The sequence below is a fragment of the Myotis myotis genome, unplaced genomic scaffold, assembly GCF_014108235.1.
Source record: "Myotis myotis isolate mMyoMyo1 unplaced genomic scaffold, mMyoMyo1.p scaffold_m19_p_2, whole genome shotgun sequence".
NCBI classification, from domain to species: Eukaryota; Metazoa; Chordata; class Mammalia; order Chiroptera; family Vespertilionidae; genus Myotis; species Myotis myotis.
In genome coordinates, this window is record NW_023416324.1 from 100,281,506 (window position 1) to 100,301,692 (window position 20,187).

General features: G+C 38.4%; 1 protein-coding gene across 12 annotated transcripts in view; it reads right to left on the minus strand.

Annotated features, from left to right (window-relative positions):
* The window catches only part of RANBP2 (RAN binding protein 2), a 93,219-nt gene that overhangs the window by 13,988 nt on the left and 59,044 nt on the right, over nucleotides 1-20,187 (minus strand). For 6 of the 12 annotated variants that reach the window (XM_036351055.1, XM_036351056.1, XM_036351054.1 and 3 more), the window contains 5 exons: nucleotides 14,561-19,514; nucleotides 10,454-10,624; nucleotides 9,753-9,845; nucleotides 9,278-9,456; nucleotides 3,060-3,264 (listed from right to left, as the gene is read on the minus strand). In XM_036351055.1, the coding sequence (XP_036206948.1) occupies nucleotides 3,060-3,264; nucleotides 9,278-9,456; nucleotides 9,753-9,845; nucleotides 10,454-10,624; nucleotides 14,561-19,514 (5,602 nt within the window). Of the gene's footprint in view, nucleotides 1-3,059; nucleotides 3,265-9,277; nucleotides 9,457-9,752; nucleotides 9,846-10,453; nucleotides 10,625-13,768; nucleotides 13,847-14,560; nucleotides 19,515-20,187 lie in introns of those variants that run through there. The other 6 variants (XM_036351057.1, XM_036351063.1, XM_036351062.1 and 3 more) reach the window with 4 other exon arrangements.

The window sequence follows — 20,187 nt, forward strand, 5'->3', positions numbered from 1 at the left end:
CTATACCAAAAGCATGCCAAATATAATTTTTAATATGTTTTCATTAATTTGAGAGAGGAAGAGCGAAGGAGAAAGAGAAACACCAATCAGCTGCTTCCTGCACTGGGTCTCAAGCTGTTGACCTCTTGGTGCACGGGATGATGCTCAACCAACTAAGCCACACCCGCCAGGGCCCAAATATAATCTTTCTTTAAATGAGATATATATATATACACAAGCCAGATACAGAAGTATACAGTTTGTGCTTTATACTGTCTTCTATAATCTAAAACATTCATTCAAAGGGAAGATTTTAGGAAATACCTTCATTAAAAATTTCTGTGTTCTCAATTATAAATAACAAGCTCATAAAACCTGATTTTTAAAAAATATTTGGTCATCAGGAATTTTGGAGTCTTGTCTTAATTCTGTCAAAGTGCAGCTGCAGTATCTCTTGAAGTCCTATGCACCTTACATTCCGCATCTAAAAATGCGATATTAGGTCTGACGTTACCTTCCTCTTGTACCATACTGAGACTCCAAAGTGCCATATTTGTGACTCATTCAGGACTACTTTTGAAAAAATTAGGGTGTTCTGAAAAAATTAGAGTGCCCTAGCTAGTTTGGCTTAGTGGATACAGCATCAGCTTGTGGACCAAAGGATCCCGGGTTTGATTCTGGTCAAGGGCACGTTACTTGGTTGCAGGCTCCTCCCCGGCCTAGGCCCTGATTGGGGCATGTGCATGAGACAACCAATCGATGCGCTTCTTTCACATCAGTATTTCTCTCTGTCTTTCCCTCTCTCTTCCATTCTCTCTAAAAAATCAATGGAAAAATATTCTCGGGGAGGATTAAAAATAAAAACATAAATAAAAATTTTTTAAAAAAAGAAAAAATTAGGTGATAAAGAAAATGTACGCATATAAAGCAATACAATGTTAAAAGATTTCCCCCCTCCTAATATCAACTGGAACGAAAAACGGGGGAAAGCATATTAAATATTAATTACTAAAAACAAATAGTTAATTTAAAGAAGTAGATAGAGAAAAAGAAAGACATTTAAGTACAGTTGACTCTTGAACAATTTGTGAAGTCAGGGGCACCAACCTCCAGTAGTCAATAATCCATGTATAACAACGGACGCCCCAAAAACTTAACTACTAATAGTCTACTGTTGTCCAAAGTTGATGACCACATATTTTTATGTTGTATATATTATATACTGTATTCTTACAATAAAGTAAGCTAGAGAAAAGATATTATTAAGAAAATCATAAGGAAAATACATTTACAGTATTTATTTAAAAAAACCCACATGTAAGTGGACCCATGCAGTTCAATTCAAGCACATGCTGTTCTTGGGTCAACTATAGTAACATAAATATTTAACATCCCTACTATAATATTTCTATAATTACTTCATATATACTTAAAACAATTTTAATAAACTTGAGTGACAATATAATTCAAACAATACAGCAGCTCCCCGATATATGTAATTTTGCTATCCATGGTTTCAGTTACCCATGGTCTACCATGATCCAAAAATATTAAATGGAAAATTTCAGAAATAAACAATTCATAAATTTTAAATTGTGTGCTGTTTTGAATAGTGTGATATAATTCACACCATCCCATTCCATCTCACATGGGACATGAGTCAGCCAGGCTACATAAAGTGCCCATCTAGCCCTAGCCGGCGTGGCTCAGTGGATAGAGAGCCTGCGGACTGAAGGGTCCCAGGTTCGAATCCGGCAAGGGCACATGCTAGAGTTGCAGGCTCGTTCCCCAGTAGGGGGTGTGCAGGAGGCAGCCAATCAATGATTCTCTCTCATCATTGATGTTTCTATCTCTCTCTCCTTCTCCCTTCCTCTCTGAAATCAGTAAAGAAATATATATTTAAAAAACAAAAAGTGCTCATCCAGTACTCACTTAGTAGCTGTCTTGGTTATCAGAGATAGGGAAAAGAGAGATCACATTAACATAACTTTTATTACAGTATATTGTAATAATTGTTCTATTTTACTATTAGTTACTGTTTTAATCTCTTACTGTAACTAATTTATAAATTGAATTTTATTATAGGTCAATATGTCAGTCTGCAGGTTCTGCATCATCCTTGAATTCAACCAACTGCAGGTAAAAAATATTCAACAACAAAAAACGTTGCTATACTATGTGCTTAGGCCTACTATGATTCCCTCTATATTGAACAAGTATGCTTTTTTCTTTGCCATTATCCCCTAAATCAGGGGTGGGGAAAGTCGGCCCACAGGCCATATAAGGCCCACAAAATAATTTGGTCTAGCCCTCCTAAGGCATTAGGGATGAGTTAAATGTTTGACCAAATATAGCAGGCTAATTTTAAGGTGATAATTTTGTATGGCTCGAGAATGTTGTTGTAAATATCCAAATGGCTCTCTTAGCAGAAAAAAGGTTCTCCACCCCTGCTAAACAATACAGCAACAACTATTTACAAATTATGTACATTGTATTAGGTATTATAAGTAATCTAGAGAAGATTTAAAGTATGCAAGAGGATGTGTGTAGTTTGTATGGAAACACTATATTTTACATACGGGAATTGAGCATCCACAGATTTTGGTAGGGAACGGAAGGGGATTCTGGAACCATTCCCCCACAGATACCCAGAGGTGACTGGTGACTGTGTGTGTGTGTGTGTATATATATATATATATATATATATATATATATATATATATATATATATATGGGGGAGAAAAAGGAGTATATGGGGTTCGGTACTATCTACAGTTTCAGGCTCGAAACATATCCCCTGCGAATAAGGGGGAACTACAAATAAAAATACCATCACAAAGAAAATTTCCATGTAAGCAAACTATCGTCATTTATTCTCGGGTAGTGTCATTTATTCTGAACTCTAACAATAAAAAGGCAGTAATTTCTAATTATTACAACAAATATCTTATGTCCATTTGTATATTACAAAACTTGTTTTAAGACAGGGAGTTTCTAGGATTGTTATCTTTTCAAACATACAGGTGTACATTACATAATGTATGCCTAGAAGGTTTTTGTAAACATGTATCAAATTTTACCTTGGTTTGTAGAATCTGCATCATTGTCCTTTCTAGTAGACAAATCTACAGGTTTGTCCACAGTTCCAGAAAAAGTAGATGGTGAGCAAATAGATTTGGTTATAAAATCAGGGTCTTCAGATTTGCATAAAAATGGTACAGTCACTTTAGTCCCACCTGTACACACACTGTCAGCCGTGCTAGTTATTTCCTCATTGTGGGATTTCTGCAAAGAAGTAATAAGAAACTGACAAAAAGGATCTTATACCCTATTTTAAAAGAAATCAAGACCTTGGGGTTCCAAACAAAATGGAGTAGCACACTTCACCTTATCTCTCCCATTCCACACTCCATCCTATCTCCCCTAATACCTACAACCAAACTGAATTTACTAGTAAACAGATAAAGCTCTTAGAAAAGCCTGTGAAAGGTGAATGAACGCAAGAAGATTAAGACTCTAAACCTTCAGGCACAATCTAGTAGTGAGAACCTTGTGAGGGTTTTTCACCCCTCCTCCCAGAAGAGTCCATAAAATTAGAGCTGTCATCCTAGGCAGTGGCTCAGTTGATTGGAGCATCATCCCATACACTAAAAGGTTGCAAGTTCAATTCCCAGTCAGGGCACATAACTAGGCTGGGGGTTCAATCCCTGGTTGGGATGAGTACAGGAGGCAACCGATCAATATTTTTTTCTCCCTCTTTCATCCTCCCTATCTAAAATCAATGAAAGCATATTGTTGGGTGAAGATTAAAAAAACAAACAAAAAACTGGAGCTGTCAATTGCATAGATGGAAAATGTCCCGAGAAGTTCTAGCTGGTTTGGCTCAGTGGATAGAGCACTGGCCTGGGGACTGAAGGGTCCCGGGTTCAATTCTGGTCAGGGGGCAAATACTCTTAAATGAAAACATAGAAGTTCTCAGCAAAGAAACAGAAAGTATAAAAAAAGAATCAAATGGGAATTTTATAATTTTAAAAGAATCTAATGGGAAAATACAGTAACAGAAATTTAAAATTTTATAGGACAATATATAGATGGTGGGCAATATATAGAGGGAATTTTTTTTGAGTTCTTCATAAGGAAAAAGACTGGTTATGAATAATACGATATACTTAACTCAAAAGAATGTCACAATGGCACAATGCAATCTCTTAAGTGCTCAAATTGCCAGCCCTCGTTATTTACACATTTTTGTAGCTTGCCCTGGTCCGTTTGCTCAGTGGTTAGTGCATTGGCCCCTCAAACCAAAGGGTCAAGGGTTTGATTCCCGGTACCTCGGTTATGGGCTTGATCCCCAGGGGGATCAGGATGGGTGCAGGAGGCAACAGATCAACGTGTCTCTCTCACATCAATTTCTTTCTTTCTCTCTCTCTCTCTCTCTCTCTCTCTCTCTCTCTCTCTCTCTCTCTCGTCTTTCTCTCCCTCTCTCCCTTCCACTCTCTCTTTAAAAAATAGAAAATTAATGGAAAAAATACCTTCAGATGAGGATAAACAAAGAGAAACTGAAAATAACCTTCAATGGATTAATGAATAAACTGTGGTGCATCCACACAATCGAATGCTACCTAGTTATAAATATAATGTTACTATAACACAATAACTTGGACAAATTTCAAGGGCATTATGCTAAGTGGAAAAAAACTGGTATCAAAGGTAACATGTGATTCCATTTTTATATAATAAAAGGCTAATATGCAAACCAAACAGAGGTACGACTGGTCGCTATGACACACACTGACCACCAGGGGGCAGGTGCTCAACGCAGGAGTTACCCCCTGGTGATCAGTGTGCTCCCACAGGGGAGCGCCACTCAGCCAGAAGCCGGGCTCACAGCTGGCGAGCACAGCAGCTGTAGCAGGAGCCTCTCTCGCCTCTGCAGCAGCACTAAGGATGTCTGACTGCTGGCTTAGGCCTGCTCTCCATCCCCCGAGGGCTCCCAGACTGTGAGAGGGTGCAGGCCAAGCTGAGAGACCCCCCCTCCCTACCCCTTACCCCAAGTGCACGAATTTCGTGCACTGGGTCTCTAGTTTTTATATGTTAATCTGGAAAAGGCAAAAACAGAAACAGAAAACAGATGAGTAGCCAGAGATTATGGGCGGGAGAGGATTTGCTCAGTATCTTGTCTGTGGTGGGAATTACAGAATTCAAGCATGTATAAGAACCCATAGAAAACACACATACACACATATACATACTACAAAAGTGAATTTTACTTAAGTATATAAAAATATTAATGCAAATGAAAAAGGTTATTTTTTAATATACTGAAACACCAAGGAAAATTCATTCTTATGTTTGTGTCAAATGTCTTAGAGTATTACAGCAATCTATACTAATAAAAGGGTAATATGCTAATTAGACCAGACATCTTCCAGATGTCCTTCCAGACAAAGCCACGGTGGCAGGGGCCAAAGCAGAGGCAGTTAGAGGTGATCAGGCCAGCAGGGAAGGGCAGTTAGGGGGCGATCAGGCTGGCAGGGGAGGGCAGTTAGGGACGATCAGGCCACCAGGGAAGAGCAGTTAGGGGCCTCAGGCAAGCAGGCAGAGGTGGTTAGGGGTGAACAAGCAGGCAGGCAGGTGAGCAGTTAGGAGCCAGTGGTCCCAGATTGTAAGATGGATGACCAACTGCAGGGATCAGGACTAAACCGGCAGTCAGACATCCCCAGAGAGGTCCCAGATTGGAGAGGGTGCAGGCTCAGCACTGACTGCAGCCGGTGCAGGGGCAGCAACCCAGCACTGACTGCCGAGGGGGCTGTGGATCAGGCCCAGAGAGAGGCCTGCAGAAAGAGAGGCAGGATCTGATCCCCAGCCTCCATGGAAGCTGTTGATCAGCCATTGCCTCTCTTTCTCTCCTGGTTTCGCCAGCAGCCATGCCTCTGTTTCTCTCCGGGCCTCCTCAGGGTCTGCTGATCAGCCCCACCTCTTTGATCAGGACCAGAGACAGGGCCACTGGTACAGAAAGCAACCAATCAGAACCAAATCTGAGTGAAGTGCCAGGAGCCAATGGCTGCCTAGGAGGCAGAGCTTTTGATGTTGACTGGCACAGAAACTGACCAATCAGAACCTAATCTGGGTGAAGTGTGAGGAGCCAATGGCTGCCTAGGAGGTGGAGCTTTTGACATTGGCATAGAAACCAACCAATCAGAACCTAATCTGGGTGAACTGCAAAGGCCGAACCTAAGGTGGGGGCTGAGGAGGAGTTGTAAGGGCAACAGCTGTTTGGTGTAAGGTGTAAGAAAGCAGTTCAATTTTTTCATGACTGGTTTGGTAGCATAGTGCATATGGCTGGCTATCAATTCAGATATAGGGATTATGTGTTTTTGTTTGCCAAGAGCATCTCCTCCTGCTGAAAAAGACTCCCCCATCACTGCCATTTAAGCAATCCTATCCTATATAATCTATCTATACTAATAAAAGGGTAATATGCTAATTAACCTGGTCAACCGGCCATCTTCCGGACGTCCGACTTCCTTCCAAACAAAGCCATGGTGGTGGGGGCCGAGGAAGAGGCAGTTAGGGGGAATTAGGCCGGCAGGGGAGGGCAGTTGGGGTCGAGATCAGGCCGGCAGGGGAGGGCAGTTAGGGGCGATGAGGCAGGAAGAGGCAGTTGGGGCGATCAGGCCGACAGGGGAGGGAAGTTAGGGGTGACATCAGGCTGGCAGGGGAGGGCAGTTAGAGGTGATCAGGCAGAGGCAGTTGGGGCGGTCAGGCAGGCAGGCAGGTGAGTGGTTAGAAGCCAGCAGTCCCAGGTTGCAAGAGGGATGTCCGACTGCCTGTTTAGGCCCGATACCACAGGGATCAGGCCTAAACCGGCGGTCGGAGATCCCCCAGGGGGTCCCCGATTGGAAAGGATGCAGGCTGGGCTGAGGAATCACTCCCCCTCCCTACCCCCCCCCCCCGGAATTTCGTGCACCAGGCCCCTAGTTACTTATAATAGCCAAAAAGTAGAAACAAACCAGATGGCCACAACAGATGAACAGACAACTAAAACGTGCTATTTTCCATATAATGGGATATCATCAACCATAGAAAATGAAATACAGATATATGTTGCAATGTGAATACCCCTAGAAACAAGTAAGTAAAAGAAGCCTATACAAATGATAACATATTATGACCTATTCATAGGGAATCTCCAGCATAGGCAAATCTACAGTGACATAAAGTACAACTGTGGTTAACTAGAGCTACAGCAGTTGAGTGGAAATAAGAAAGGCTAATGACTACCAAAGGTTACAAGATTCCTTTTTGTGATGATGAAAATTTCTAAAATTATTGTGGTTATGGTTGCACACCATGCAAATGTACTAAAAACCACTGAATTGTACACTTCAAAATTGTATCTGAATTGCATCGCAATAAACATAGGCTACATTACTTGGGGGATGGGTGTGCTTTAATTCAACTTCTAACAAATGCCCTGAATGAAAAACTCCTGTTAGACAAAGCAAATTATTTATTTGTCTTGTTCAAAACTGTATCCCCAATCCTCAGCACAGTGCTAGCTCATAGTAAACTCTAAATACCATACATAGTCATTTTATGCCAGGGATGCATATCTGCAGACCTTTCATAATCCAGTATGATTTATGCTGAGTGTGAAGTAGGAATAATGTATTCTAAAAGGATGGAAATCTACACCCATTATAACATGTTTTGACTTTAATCATTTTTAGTTCTCTCTTTCATCTGTGTATCAAAAGGTCCTCTCCTGCAAAGTTATAATTTTATAGCATTTTTTTCAATCTTTTCAGTGACTTATTACATTTAACTCTGTAACAAAGATATTTTGGAAGAGCTCCTAGTTGCTACTTAAAGAACATTATAATGTTACAAAATATTTTATAAGATTTTAAGTTATAAAATGTTTTGAAGTAATACATTAATCACTTCAAATAAAATATTTCAACAGCTATAGACAGCATGGTTGACAAAAAACTGAAAAAAGATATCAAATCCTTGTGTAACAAGCTTTGGCACCACAAGGTAGGAAAAGAATAAATAATGTACAATTCAGTCTGCACATCAACATTAAAATTATTTTCCAGTTTTATTTTTTAAGTTTTGTACATAAGAATGATGCACATTTATATTGCATTATTTTGCCCTAGCTGGTGTGGTCAGTTGGTTGGAGCACCGCCACATACACCAAAGGGTGGCAGGTTTGATCCCCAGTTGGGGCACATATGGGAGACAGACAATCCATCAGCCGATCCATCAATGTTTCTAGATTTTTTTCTCACAGTGATGGCCCTCCCCTCCCCTCCCCTCCTCTCCTCTCCCCTCTCTTCTCCTCTCTCTGTTCCTCTCTCTCTCCTCTCCTCTCTTTAAATCTATAGATTTATTTAGCATAGAGGCTACTGATGCAAAAACTACCAAAAGAACTTCCACAAATAAATCTATTAGTCAAAAATGAGAAAGGGATGTCATTATATTAGCTGATGACCATTGTACTGATAAATTAAAACCTACTGAATAGTTGCCACATCCTAGGTGGACAACTGGAAAAAGCAGCCAACTAGAATCCTCAGTCACAGACTATGAAGGGTAGTAAATTTCTTAAAGACACAGACCATGTACTGGACCACATCTCTCTGTAGCTACAGATCCTTTAATTAAACCATTGCATTCATAACTAACTCCAGGACTTTATTTCACTTTACCTTTCCAACAATAAAACAGTATTACTTGAGGGGACAAGGACCATTCTGAATACATATCAATAGATTATAAAAAAACTACTAGACAGGGACCTTCTCTTACAATTTCTGTGAAATATAAATTAAAACACCAAGGTGTTGATAGCTACTCAAATTATCACTACATTTGAGCTAAGAAAGTAATCAAATCACGAAATTATTGAAAAAGCAAGGTACAAAATAAGCCAAGGGAACTAGGTTTCAAATGCTGTATTTCCTATCCACTCTGCCCACCGTAGAATAAACTAACTTACATGAAAAATGAACCACTTAATACTGTTCTTGGTATTGTGGTAGGCATTCTTAGAAATATCTGCATAGTTTATGCCACCCCATTCCCCAAAACCGAACATACACAGAGGGGTGAACCTTTTTAGTCATCTATGAAAAGTCCACCTTCCCTAGACATAGTTGACTAAACTAGTAGATGCCTAATACGTTTGCTAGCCAAAACACATTATTACCATTTGGTAAGAACATTCTAGCTTATTGTATCAACAAAGCCAACTAAGCCAAAAGAAAAACAATGAAAGTGTCCTTACTTGGGCTTCCTGAACTTTTTGAAGCTCTGATTGAAAGTCTTCCCCATTTCCATTGTCCTCATCGGTATCACTGCCGACTCCACAAAAAAATGTAGGTGGAAGTTTTAATGTATCTGCTTTTGCCTTCTCTTCAACTGTTGGTTTCTTTTCCCAAACAATAATGCATTCTTTCTCATTTTCTGAAAATCCCATACAACACGCGCAAAAGAAAGTTAAGATAAAAGTAGTTGAAGTACAACTACTTTTACAACAATGGCCCAATTTTACAACAGACTCAGGTAACAAGACCTAAGTGCCAATGGAAAACAAGAACTAGCAGAACAGTATTTTTCACTTCATATTGTTTTAAAATACTTTAAATCACCACAGGCATATTACATAATAAAGTTGGTAATTACAAAAATAATCAAATTGGGAGGTTCCTTTCAAATAAAAGATTTTTTAAAAAACAATTAGTAATTTTAACTTTACATACCTGTTACACTTTTTTCTAATGGTTTATATTTTTCTGAGTCATCCAGATATAGTTTTCCATTAAGTTTCTTGACAGCTGTTTCAAAATCTTCATCTTAAAGTATAATTGATTTTATTAAATAAAAGAATTTCTAGTGTTTTCCTAGCCAGAAATCTAGAAATTATCTCTAACTTCAGACTTTTCCTTACTCCCCACATGCAAACAGCAATCATTTTGACAATTATATATCTCTAATGCACCTTCTGATAGAAATCTCACTGAAAACTCACCTCTTGTTTGAGCTGCTCTATTATCATTTTAGCTCATCTACCTATCTCCATGTCCCACAACCCAATCTTTTATACCACTATCCAAGTGGTTCTACTGAAACTTTTCTGTAGTCCCGCTTTAAAAAAACTCTGATATGGCACACAAACTTTTCTACGATCAAACCCGTCTGCCTCTAAAACTTTAAGGATATTATGATGGTTTTCAATTGCCTCAAAATGCCTGCCCTGCTCATGGTAGTCATTCAAAAAATGGTTACTTAATACATCATTACATCCACTGGCTATTTACACATACATTTAGGATAAACATCTATCTATCTGCAAGGACAGCAGTGAGGGTTCTAAGAGCAGGCTTAATATAAATTAACCATACCTCCCAATTACTAAGATTAGCATAAAAAGAATGCTTTTATAAAATAACAAAAGATTTACCATCCTCTTCTTCTTCGCTAACATAATCTGGTCTATTCTTATAGCAGAAGAAAGTTGGAGGAAGTTTAAGTTTGCTTGCAAGAGCTCTGTGCTCCGGAGTTGGGGTTAGCTCATATACAATAAGAACATCCTCATCTGAGGGAGGGTCTTCAGGCTTTATCTTCTCTTTTGCTATAACACAAGTCAAAAAAATTGATAAAGATAGGTGTTAAATCAGTATTAACATCAATATTCTAACTGAAAATAAAAACCATGGAACTTATCTGTAGGTTAAAATAGCATACTAGTAAAAGCACATATACTTTGATGTGGACCGAACTCTAAAATAGTAATTACAATCAGTAGTAGACAAGGACATAGAATTTAATGTTCTATCAAAAACCCTTAGTGAGCACAAAATCTATTTAAAAAACAAAAAAATCACCCTGGCCAGTGTGGCTCAGTTGGCTGTATTGTCCCATGTACCAAGAGGTCATGGGTTCAATTCCGTCAGGGAACATACCTAGGTAGCAGGTTCAATCCCCAGTTGGGGTACAAACAGGAGGCAACCAATTGATGTTTCTCTCTCTCTCACCCTTTCTCTCTCTCTAAAATCCATAAAAACATATCCACAGGTGAGAATTAAAAAAATAAAATCCGGCTTTTACTTACTGATCATTGAAAAAAAGTTATTATTAATGGCTATAATTTAAAAAGTGCTGCCATAACCATATTTGACATACACAATAGTTGGCCAAAATACGCATGCATTTTCAACAACTGAAAAAAATTAAAGCAATCACAAGTAAAAACTAAGTGTAAATATAAAACTAGTGCAAGCCCTACTTTGATTAGTTGCCACAAGGAAAGTTAACAATTGCCAAGATGGCAGGTGATTAGAGTTACATCCAGTTTTGAATGTTTCCAAAAATGATAATAGATAAAATTAAATAAAAAGTTATCCTATAGGTAATACTAAATATTGTAAAAATTTAATATAATTACTATAGCTGAAAAACCAACAAGGACAACAACAAAAAAGGCAAAAATTAAAAAATGGAGAGAAAAGGAATTCTTCATACAATCTGCTCTGGTTTATAAAAAAGAATTTCTGCCCCTGGCCGGTGTCGCTCAGTGGTTGGAGCGTCAGCCCATGGACCAAAGGGTCACAGGTTTGATTCCCAGTCGAGGGTACATACCTGGGTTGCAGGTTTGATCCCACGCCCGGGTCGGGGTACGTGTCTGTGTGTCTGTCTGTCTCTCCCCCCGCCCCCCCCCCCACTCCGTTCTTCCTTTCCACTCTCTCTAAAAGTCAATGGAAAAAATGTCCTAGTGTAAGGATTAGCAAAACAAAAAAAAGAATTTCTGGGCAAAGGAACTGATAAATGGTAAACAACTTATGAAGCATGCTCTGTACCAGGGATCCTCAAACTACGGCCCGTGGGCCACATGCAAATACAAATATTGTATTTGTTCCCATTTTGTTTTTTTACTTCAAAATAAGATATGTGCAGTGTGCATAGGAATTTGTTCATAGTTTTTTTTTAAACTATAGTCCGGCCCTCCAACGGTCTGAGGAACAGTGAACTGGCCCCCCGTTTAAAAAGTTTGAGGACCCCTGTTCTGTAACAACTGGTACTGTCCAATATGGCAGCTGAGCCAGTGTGGCCATTAAGCAATTAAAATGTGTCCAAACTGAGATGTGCTACAAGTTTAAAATACACAGTGGATTTCATAGACTTGGCACCAAAAAAAAGAATATACCTCGTTTTGTTATATTGATTAGAATTTTAAATGTTACTTTGGATATAATGGGTTAAACTGAATAATTGTTAAAATTAATTTCATCTTTTCTCTTTGTTCACCTGTTTCTTTTTATTTTTAATATAGCTACTGGAAATTTTTATATTACACACATAGGCCATATTTATTTCTATGGGATGGCACTGATCTGGAGAACTAGAGCCCTTTAGCAACATTAAATTTGCCTTTCGCTCTCCTTCATTACAAAAATAGTAATTCCTAGCCAGGAATAGTAAAAAACACCTTAAGAACAGATTCTTTCTTTTTTTTTTTTTTTTTTTTTTTTAAATATATTTTATTGAGTTTTTACAGAGAGGAAAGGAGAGAGATAGGGAGTTAGAAACATCGATGAGAGAGAAACATCGACCAGCTGCCTCCTGCACACTCCCCACTGGGGATGTGCCCGCAACCCAGGTACATGCCCTTGACCGGAATCAAACCCGGGACCTTTCAGTCCGCAGGCCGACGCTCTATCCACTGAGCCAAACCGGTTTCGGCAAGAACAGATTCTTGTTCCAGTTCTGTTGTGAGCTAGTAAAGACAACTTGGGCATAATGAACAGCCCGCTGGGCCCTAGTTCCTCATGTTTTAGAGTCTTTGTCTCTAAGATCCTTTGGGACTCTGACACACTCAAATTTGAAACAGAATAACACTGTTTGTCCTGAAGTAGCATATTGGTAAATCTGGATGTAGGCCAGGGATTCTTAACGGAGGGCCCAGAGTCTGTTAAGTATATATCCTTTACAGAAAAAAGCCAGACTTTTCACATAATTTCTCAAAGACTGCACACTTTAAAATAAAGCTTAAGAGTTGCTTTAGCTAGTAATAAAATGGACATAACCTTGTAACTGAAGACCCCAAAAATCAAGGATTGTCATTTTATCAATGTACTTGTTTGGCAACCTATAACACAGTTGCTAAAGATATGTTATTAGACACTAATATGGAGTTTTCATTTCCCTAATTTGTGCCCTTGAAGGTCTTTAAGAGATTCCACTCTCTTTTATAAAAGATCTTTACTACATACATAACATACCAGGAATAACATAACAGGTGGATATTAAAAATGGGCACACTTTCAAATACAATTAATTTTCTGAAACATGTCCAAAAAGAATGGCCCTAAGGGGACCCACTGTGTCATGTTGTGTGCATGCTATTACCGTCACATGTTTGGATACAGGCTGACATTAGTGACTAAATAAAAGGGTTAGTAAAATATAGGTCTTTATTAAGCAAAATAAAAAATAAATAATAGAGTAATGAAGTATAAAGCAGCAAAAGGTAAAGACCTAATAGATCTCAAAATAATGTTATGCAATAGTGAGAAACATGACATCCAAGTACATTAAAAAACAGCATTAAATGGTATTATACCACCAGTCAAAAGTTACTTGCTTTTAAACTGACATTCTTTAACATGCACACTGTAGTGTTAAGTACTTAATTTCAAACAGCCACAGTTACTTTTCTAAAGTCTACCAGCTGCTATAAAACTGCTGTCATCTCATACTGAGAATGCTCACTCTATACCTTTGTTCTCAGGCTGTGAGGAAGGAGTGCTGGTCCAAAAGGCCATTGGATTAGATTTAAAAAGACTAAAATTAAATCCTAGAAAATAAAGAGTATTTAATTTTTGAACATAATGAGAATCAAAGTGAATATGATGTTAAAATATAAAAAGCCAGAGTCCCTCAATTTAAGCCAATTTGGCCATTTTACATATTCATTTATCCAAGAGGTTTGATCAAAGTGAATATGATGTTAAAATATAAAAAGCCAGAGTCCCTCAATTTAAGCCAATTTGGCCATTTTACATATTCTTTTAACCAAGAGGTTCATTCTTTGTTCATTTAATAGAGTGGCAAGACTAACTTACATAAAATGTGAGCATCTCAGTACCATGTTTTTTTGTTTTTCCTCTTGAGTGACAAGAAAATAACAATAACTTAAAGAATGAATACTTAAGAAAAAAGAAAGAAAACAGACTCAAGTTAATGTTCATGACTCAAGTACAAGTGACTAAAGTTCTATACTGCATTGGGTTCATGTGCTCTGCCCTAAGTATGATATAAATATCTTCCAGTTATTCAAATCTCCAAACTTACACACATACTCTCTGTTACTGTTTGAATACTCACAGGTAAAATAATTTTGGGAGAAAAAATTTTGCACAAATGTGATTTAGCTGTGTCACAAAGCACTGTGTTTATGACCCAATTTATTAAAACATTAGTATCCTAAAAAGAGTCTGCATCAAGGTAAACATTAAAAAGAAAAATTCAAAATAAAAATTTGCTTAATCTATTAAGACTAAGTGCTTACCCTTTTCTGGTGTCTTAAATGTGTAATTAGTTGAGAACTCTTCCTTTGGAAAAGCAGCAAAGAGATTTTGTACTTTGCCAGCTGGAGACTGCTTAATATCAGAGTTCTTTGACTCTTCACAATTATTAGGTTCCACTTCTCTTTCAGATCCACTCTGAACTCCTGAACTAGTTTCACTGTTTTTTAAAGGTGCATTAAAACTAAATCCAAACAAAGACCCAGTAGCTGAACTGTTGCCAAATGTAAATGGTTTTGATTTTTCACTACCAAAAATGCTTTTAACAGATTCTGAACCAAATACAAACTTTGGAGGAGAAACTACTGCTTTAGTTGCTGTTTCAGATGTGCTAGACACATCTCCAACTTCTGAGGTTGCATCTGCTATATCGTCGCCCTGAAGTAAATCTGTCCTCTCTTTTGTGGTTTCTTCTAATACAGCTACAGCAATTCTGCCACATGGTGACTCTCTGGGAGTTGTCGAAAAAGAAACATGAGGTGTTATCAAAGAATCTTTTTCTTGGGCTATTTTTGCTTCATCAAATATTTTCTTAAATGAGTCTGCAACATCCTGTAGTTTAAATCGGACAGCTAAATGTTCTACTTTTCGTTCTCCATCTGCAAAATCACATGCAGTCCACACCCACACTCTTTCTGTCCCTTTCATATTTTGCAAAGTCATATCTGGAGTTATTCTGTGATTGGCACAAAGTTTTAACACTTGGTCCCTTCTCATCACTATGCGAACTTGCTTATTATCATAATTCTGTAAAATCTTTATATCACCAATGCCTCTTTCTTTCCACTGACCAACATCTTTATCATATCTATAGAGTTTTGCTCTGTGACTAAAAACAACTTGTTCATTTTCCTCACCACTAGATACTTCAACTAGATCAGGCAAAGGTACAACAGGTTCAAAGTACTGTCCATCTCTCTCCTCTTCTTGAGTAACATCAGATTCTTCATCGCCAACTGTGGTCCCACTTTGATTCAACAAGGCAGGAGACTTAGATGGGCTCAAAGCAGATTTAAAACTAAAGTTAAATCCTGTTGTTGACTCACCAAAACGGAAGAGATTTTTTCTCACAGGGCTACTTGCCAGTGGAGAAGCATGTACTGAGCTACTACTTACACTATCATCCAAAGCATCTTCCCTTAAATCATAGTTACTCCACTCTACTGTGGGTCCAGTGTTTTCAGGATTTGGCTTTGTGGTTATGTCTGAAACACTGACAGCACCTGCATCTGAATTCTTACTTTCTTCCTCAGTGACTTTTGTTTGATCATTTGTCAAAACTGTTTTGAAATCTTTCAGCCCACTCTTCATTTCTTCAGCTCTCTGTATTAATTTGGCAGCTCTCCCAGTATCCACCAACTTATGGGGAGTTTGAAGTGGTATATCTAATAAAAGTCGCTGGCATTCCTCAAATTTCTGCTTGAATTCTTCAGCAAGCTCTGGTGTTTTAAATTTTGCCGCCAGCTGCTCTAGTTTGGCATCACCATCAGAAAAATCACTAGCTAACCACATCCATGCTCTATCTGATCCAGATAAAGGCTTCAGGTTCATTGTAGTCGTTATCCAATGATTAGCACACACTTTTAGTACTTGCTCTCTTCGCATTAACATTCTTAGTTTGCCATTGACTTCATTTTTGAGAATTTTTAAGTTCCCCAAGCCCCTTTCTTTCCACTGACTTATCTCAGCATCAAATCTAAATAACTTTACCCGCTGTGAATAAAGAACTTTTTCGTCTTCTTCTCCTGTTACAAGTTCTACTTTTTCGGGCATTTGTACTACTGGTTCAAAATGGATGTCATCACTGTCCTCAGTCTTATAGGCATCATCATCTTTCTCAAGGTCAGTAGAAGTGTCAGCTTTATCAGCCTTTTTACCACTTTGCAATGAGAATAATTTTTCTCCAGCACCTGAAAATCCCTTGAAATTAGGGTCTTTTTTGCCAAATTGAAATCCTTCTCCTGAAGTTGATTTTGCAAGATCTGCAAAGGTAAAAGTGCTTCCAGTTTGACCAAATATCACACCACTATCATTCTTCTGACTGCTAACACCCTGAGCCTGAAAATCATTGTCATTTTCAAGTGGTTTTTCACTCTTCTTCTCTTGATTTCCCAGTTCCTGAATGCCAAATTTAAATCCATCAGCAAGCACAGGAATAGAAAAATTAAATCCTTCTATTGTTGAATTAGAGTCTGTATTAGAACTCTGAAATGTAAATGAAGGTGTATTTTCTTGATCCATATGCCCAAATTTAAATCCTTGTTCTGTGATGCCAAATTTAAAAGCTTTTTCTGAAAAGTTACTTTTAAATCCTGTTCCCACCTGATTTCCAGAAGAGTCACTTAACTTAGCTTTTGAGCCCAATGTGAAAGCTGAAGGCGCTTCCGGGTTAGGTTTATGAGTTGGTTTAGAGGCATCACAAGCCACACATTTTAAGGAAGAACTCTCATTTTGCACAAAGCAAACACTACAATCCCACTGTCCTTCCTTCTTGGTGAATATTCCTTCAAATCCACTCTTTGTGGCCTTGCTTGTCTCTGAAGAGGCAGATGCTGAAACAGCAGGAGTAGGCTGATTTTGTGCACTTGGATTCTGACAAGCAACACATTTGGTAGTACTTGCTTCATTTCGCACAAAGCAAACACTACAATCCCACTGTCCTTCCTTCTTGGTGAACATTCCTTCAAATCCACTCTTTGTGACCTTGCTTGTCTCTGAAGAGGCAGTTGCTGAAACAGCAGTAGTAGGCTGATTTTGTGCACTTGGATTCTGACAAGCAACACATTTGGTAGCACTTGCTTCATTTCGCACAAAGCAAACACTACAATCCCACTGACCTTCCTTCTTGGTGAACACTCCTTCAAATCCACCCTTGGTGGCCTTGCTTGTCTCTGAAGTACTAAACTTAAAAGAGGCAGGTACTGGAACAGCTGAAGACACACTTGGTTTACCAGGATTATGACAGGCAGCACACTTTGCAGCATTTGCTTCATTTCGTACCAAGCATACACTGCAATCCCACTGTCCATCCTTTTTAGCAAACATGTCTTCAAATCCACTCTTTGGAGTTTTATTTATCTCTGAAGCACCAAACTTACAAGAAGCAGGGGCTGAAACAGTAGGTAAATTCTGTTTTCTTGAATTATCACAGGCAGCACATCTTGAAGAGCTTCCTTCATTTTGTACCAAACACACACTGCAATCCCACTGTCCTTCCTTTACAGAAAAAACAGATCTGAAATCATTGTTAACAGACTTAGGAAGATCTCCCTGGCCAAATTTAAAGGAAGGTTGCTGAACAAATAAAGAGCCACTTTTGTTAGCAGACTTTGTATTCTGGCATGCAATGCATCTAGATACGGTAGGTTCATTTCTCACTAAACAAATACTACAATCCCAGTGACCTTCATTCTTTGGAATCATCAACGCAAACCTATCTGGAGTATTTTCTGGGCTAGTTTGAAGAGTGGGAATAGTTTCAACTAATGCTGGGCCAAGGAGCTCTTTATTGCTTGGGTTTAGATTCTGGCATGAAACACATTTCTTAGCAGTTGCAGCATTTTTTAATGAACAGCTGTTACAATGCCACCAAGACCCTTCCTTCTTTGCTACCTGAAATTCAAAATTCATGTTTCTCGCATCAGATTTGCAAATATCCTTGTTACCATGACTTGCAGGTTCTTTTACGATTCTCATAGCCTTATTTGTTGTGGTTACCTTTGCTCCTGAGGCTTTTAAAATATTCTGGGCCTCTTCAAACTTACACTTAAAAAGTGCTGCTTCCTCAGGAGTTTTGAATCTAATAGCAAGTTGTTCTGGTTTGGGGAACTCATCTGCATAATCAAGAGCATGCCATACAAAAGATCTGTCTGATCCAGCATTTGGTGTCAATTTCATATCTGGACTGATGTAATGATTTGCACATATTTTCAATACTTGCTCTCGTCTCATTAGAAGGCGAATTTTACCAGATGTTTTATGTCTTAGTATCTTTACATTGCCAATTCCACGTTCCTTCCATTCTTTGGACTCTGCATCAAAACGGAACAATTTTGCACGATTGCAAAAGAATTCTTCTTCATCTTCCTCACCAGTCTTTACTTCAATCTTATCAGGAAGAGGAACCACAGGCTCAAAGTGAGGGCCATCATCATCGTCATCACCATGGGCACTCCCTCCATCTGCTTCATGATTCTTGTTGGCCACCTCTGGAGCAGGTGTTCCAAACACTGATTTCCCTGGACCATGGAAAGTAAATATATCATCACTTCGACAAAAACCAGAGTTCTTTTGATTTGGGCCTATGTTTTCAGTGAATGAAATTCCAGGTACATTTTTACTTCCAAAATTGAATGTATTTCGAGATCCAATAGTTTGACTAGCTTTTGCTCCACTGTAACCATCTCCTTGCAAAGGTTTTTCTGAAGTCAAAAGACCTAAAAGGCTTTCGCTATTACTGTAAGTCATAGAAGGGGGCTGTGTCACAACCTGCGGTGAGGAAAACGTGAAATCGCCATCATTTGATTTGAAGTTGGAGTTAAATTTAAAAGGAGGTGGCTGTGTTGTGTGTGCAGGTGCTGTCAAAGATGGCCTTATTCCTTCACCTGGCATGGGCTGAACAAAATTAGTTTTACCAAATTCTATAACCTTCGATTCTGCAGATCTTGAAGCATGAGCTGCAACTGGAGGTTTTGTGAAATAACCTGGTTCTGGCAAAGGTGGGTTTGTGCTTGTCTGTTGAATATTGTAATTAAAATAATCATCACCCCTAGGTGACAAAATTCCTGTGGCAGGAGACTCAAAACGCAGTGGAGGACCATACATCTCTTGAGAGAACATACAAGCAGATGTGCTTTGCACAGGTGGTGTGTGCATCTGTTGTGAATAGGCATAAATATGCTGTTGAGGTGGAAGCCTATTCATGCCATAAACTGGACCCTAAAAGAAAAAAAAAAGGTTAAATTTGTGTAAATTTGTACCTAAAAACTATAAGTAACTACTAGATACAAACCAATTTTAACAAACCACAAACATAAGTATTATAAGGTAAAGGTATCATTGGGTAATGTGGTGCATCATTAAGAGAAGATAGCATTACTACAAAGGTATTTACAATTATATTCCTTCTTGGCATATAATAAAAATTGTCTTAACTCATGACAGCATCTTAAAAACTTAATTCTCTAATACTTTCAACAATAAAGAATTTAAATTAAAAAAATTTAATTCTCCAACAATAAAAAAAATAAATGAATAGTATAAATATCTTCTTCTTTATTTATCAATGTGTCAAATGATGTTAACAATAATGATGATGATGATGATGGCCTTGGCTGGTGTGGTTCAGTTGGTTGAGCATTATCCCATGCACACGGAGAGGTCACTAGTTTGATTCCCAGTCAGGGGCACATGCCCATGTTGTGGGCTCAATTCCCAGTGGGGGACATGCAGGAGGCAGAAGATTGATGGTTTTCTCTCACTGATGTTTCTCTCTTTCTCTCTCTTTCTCTCTCTCTCTCCCCCCTTCCCCCTCTCTCTCTCTAAAATCCACACAAAATCGTATTTAAAAAATAACAATGACGAAGACTAGCAATTATCAAGCTGTTACTAA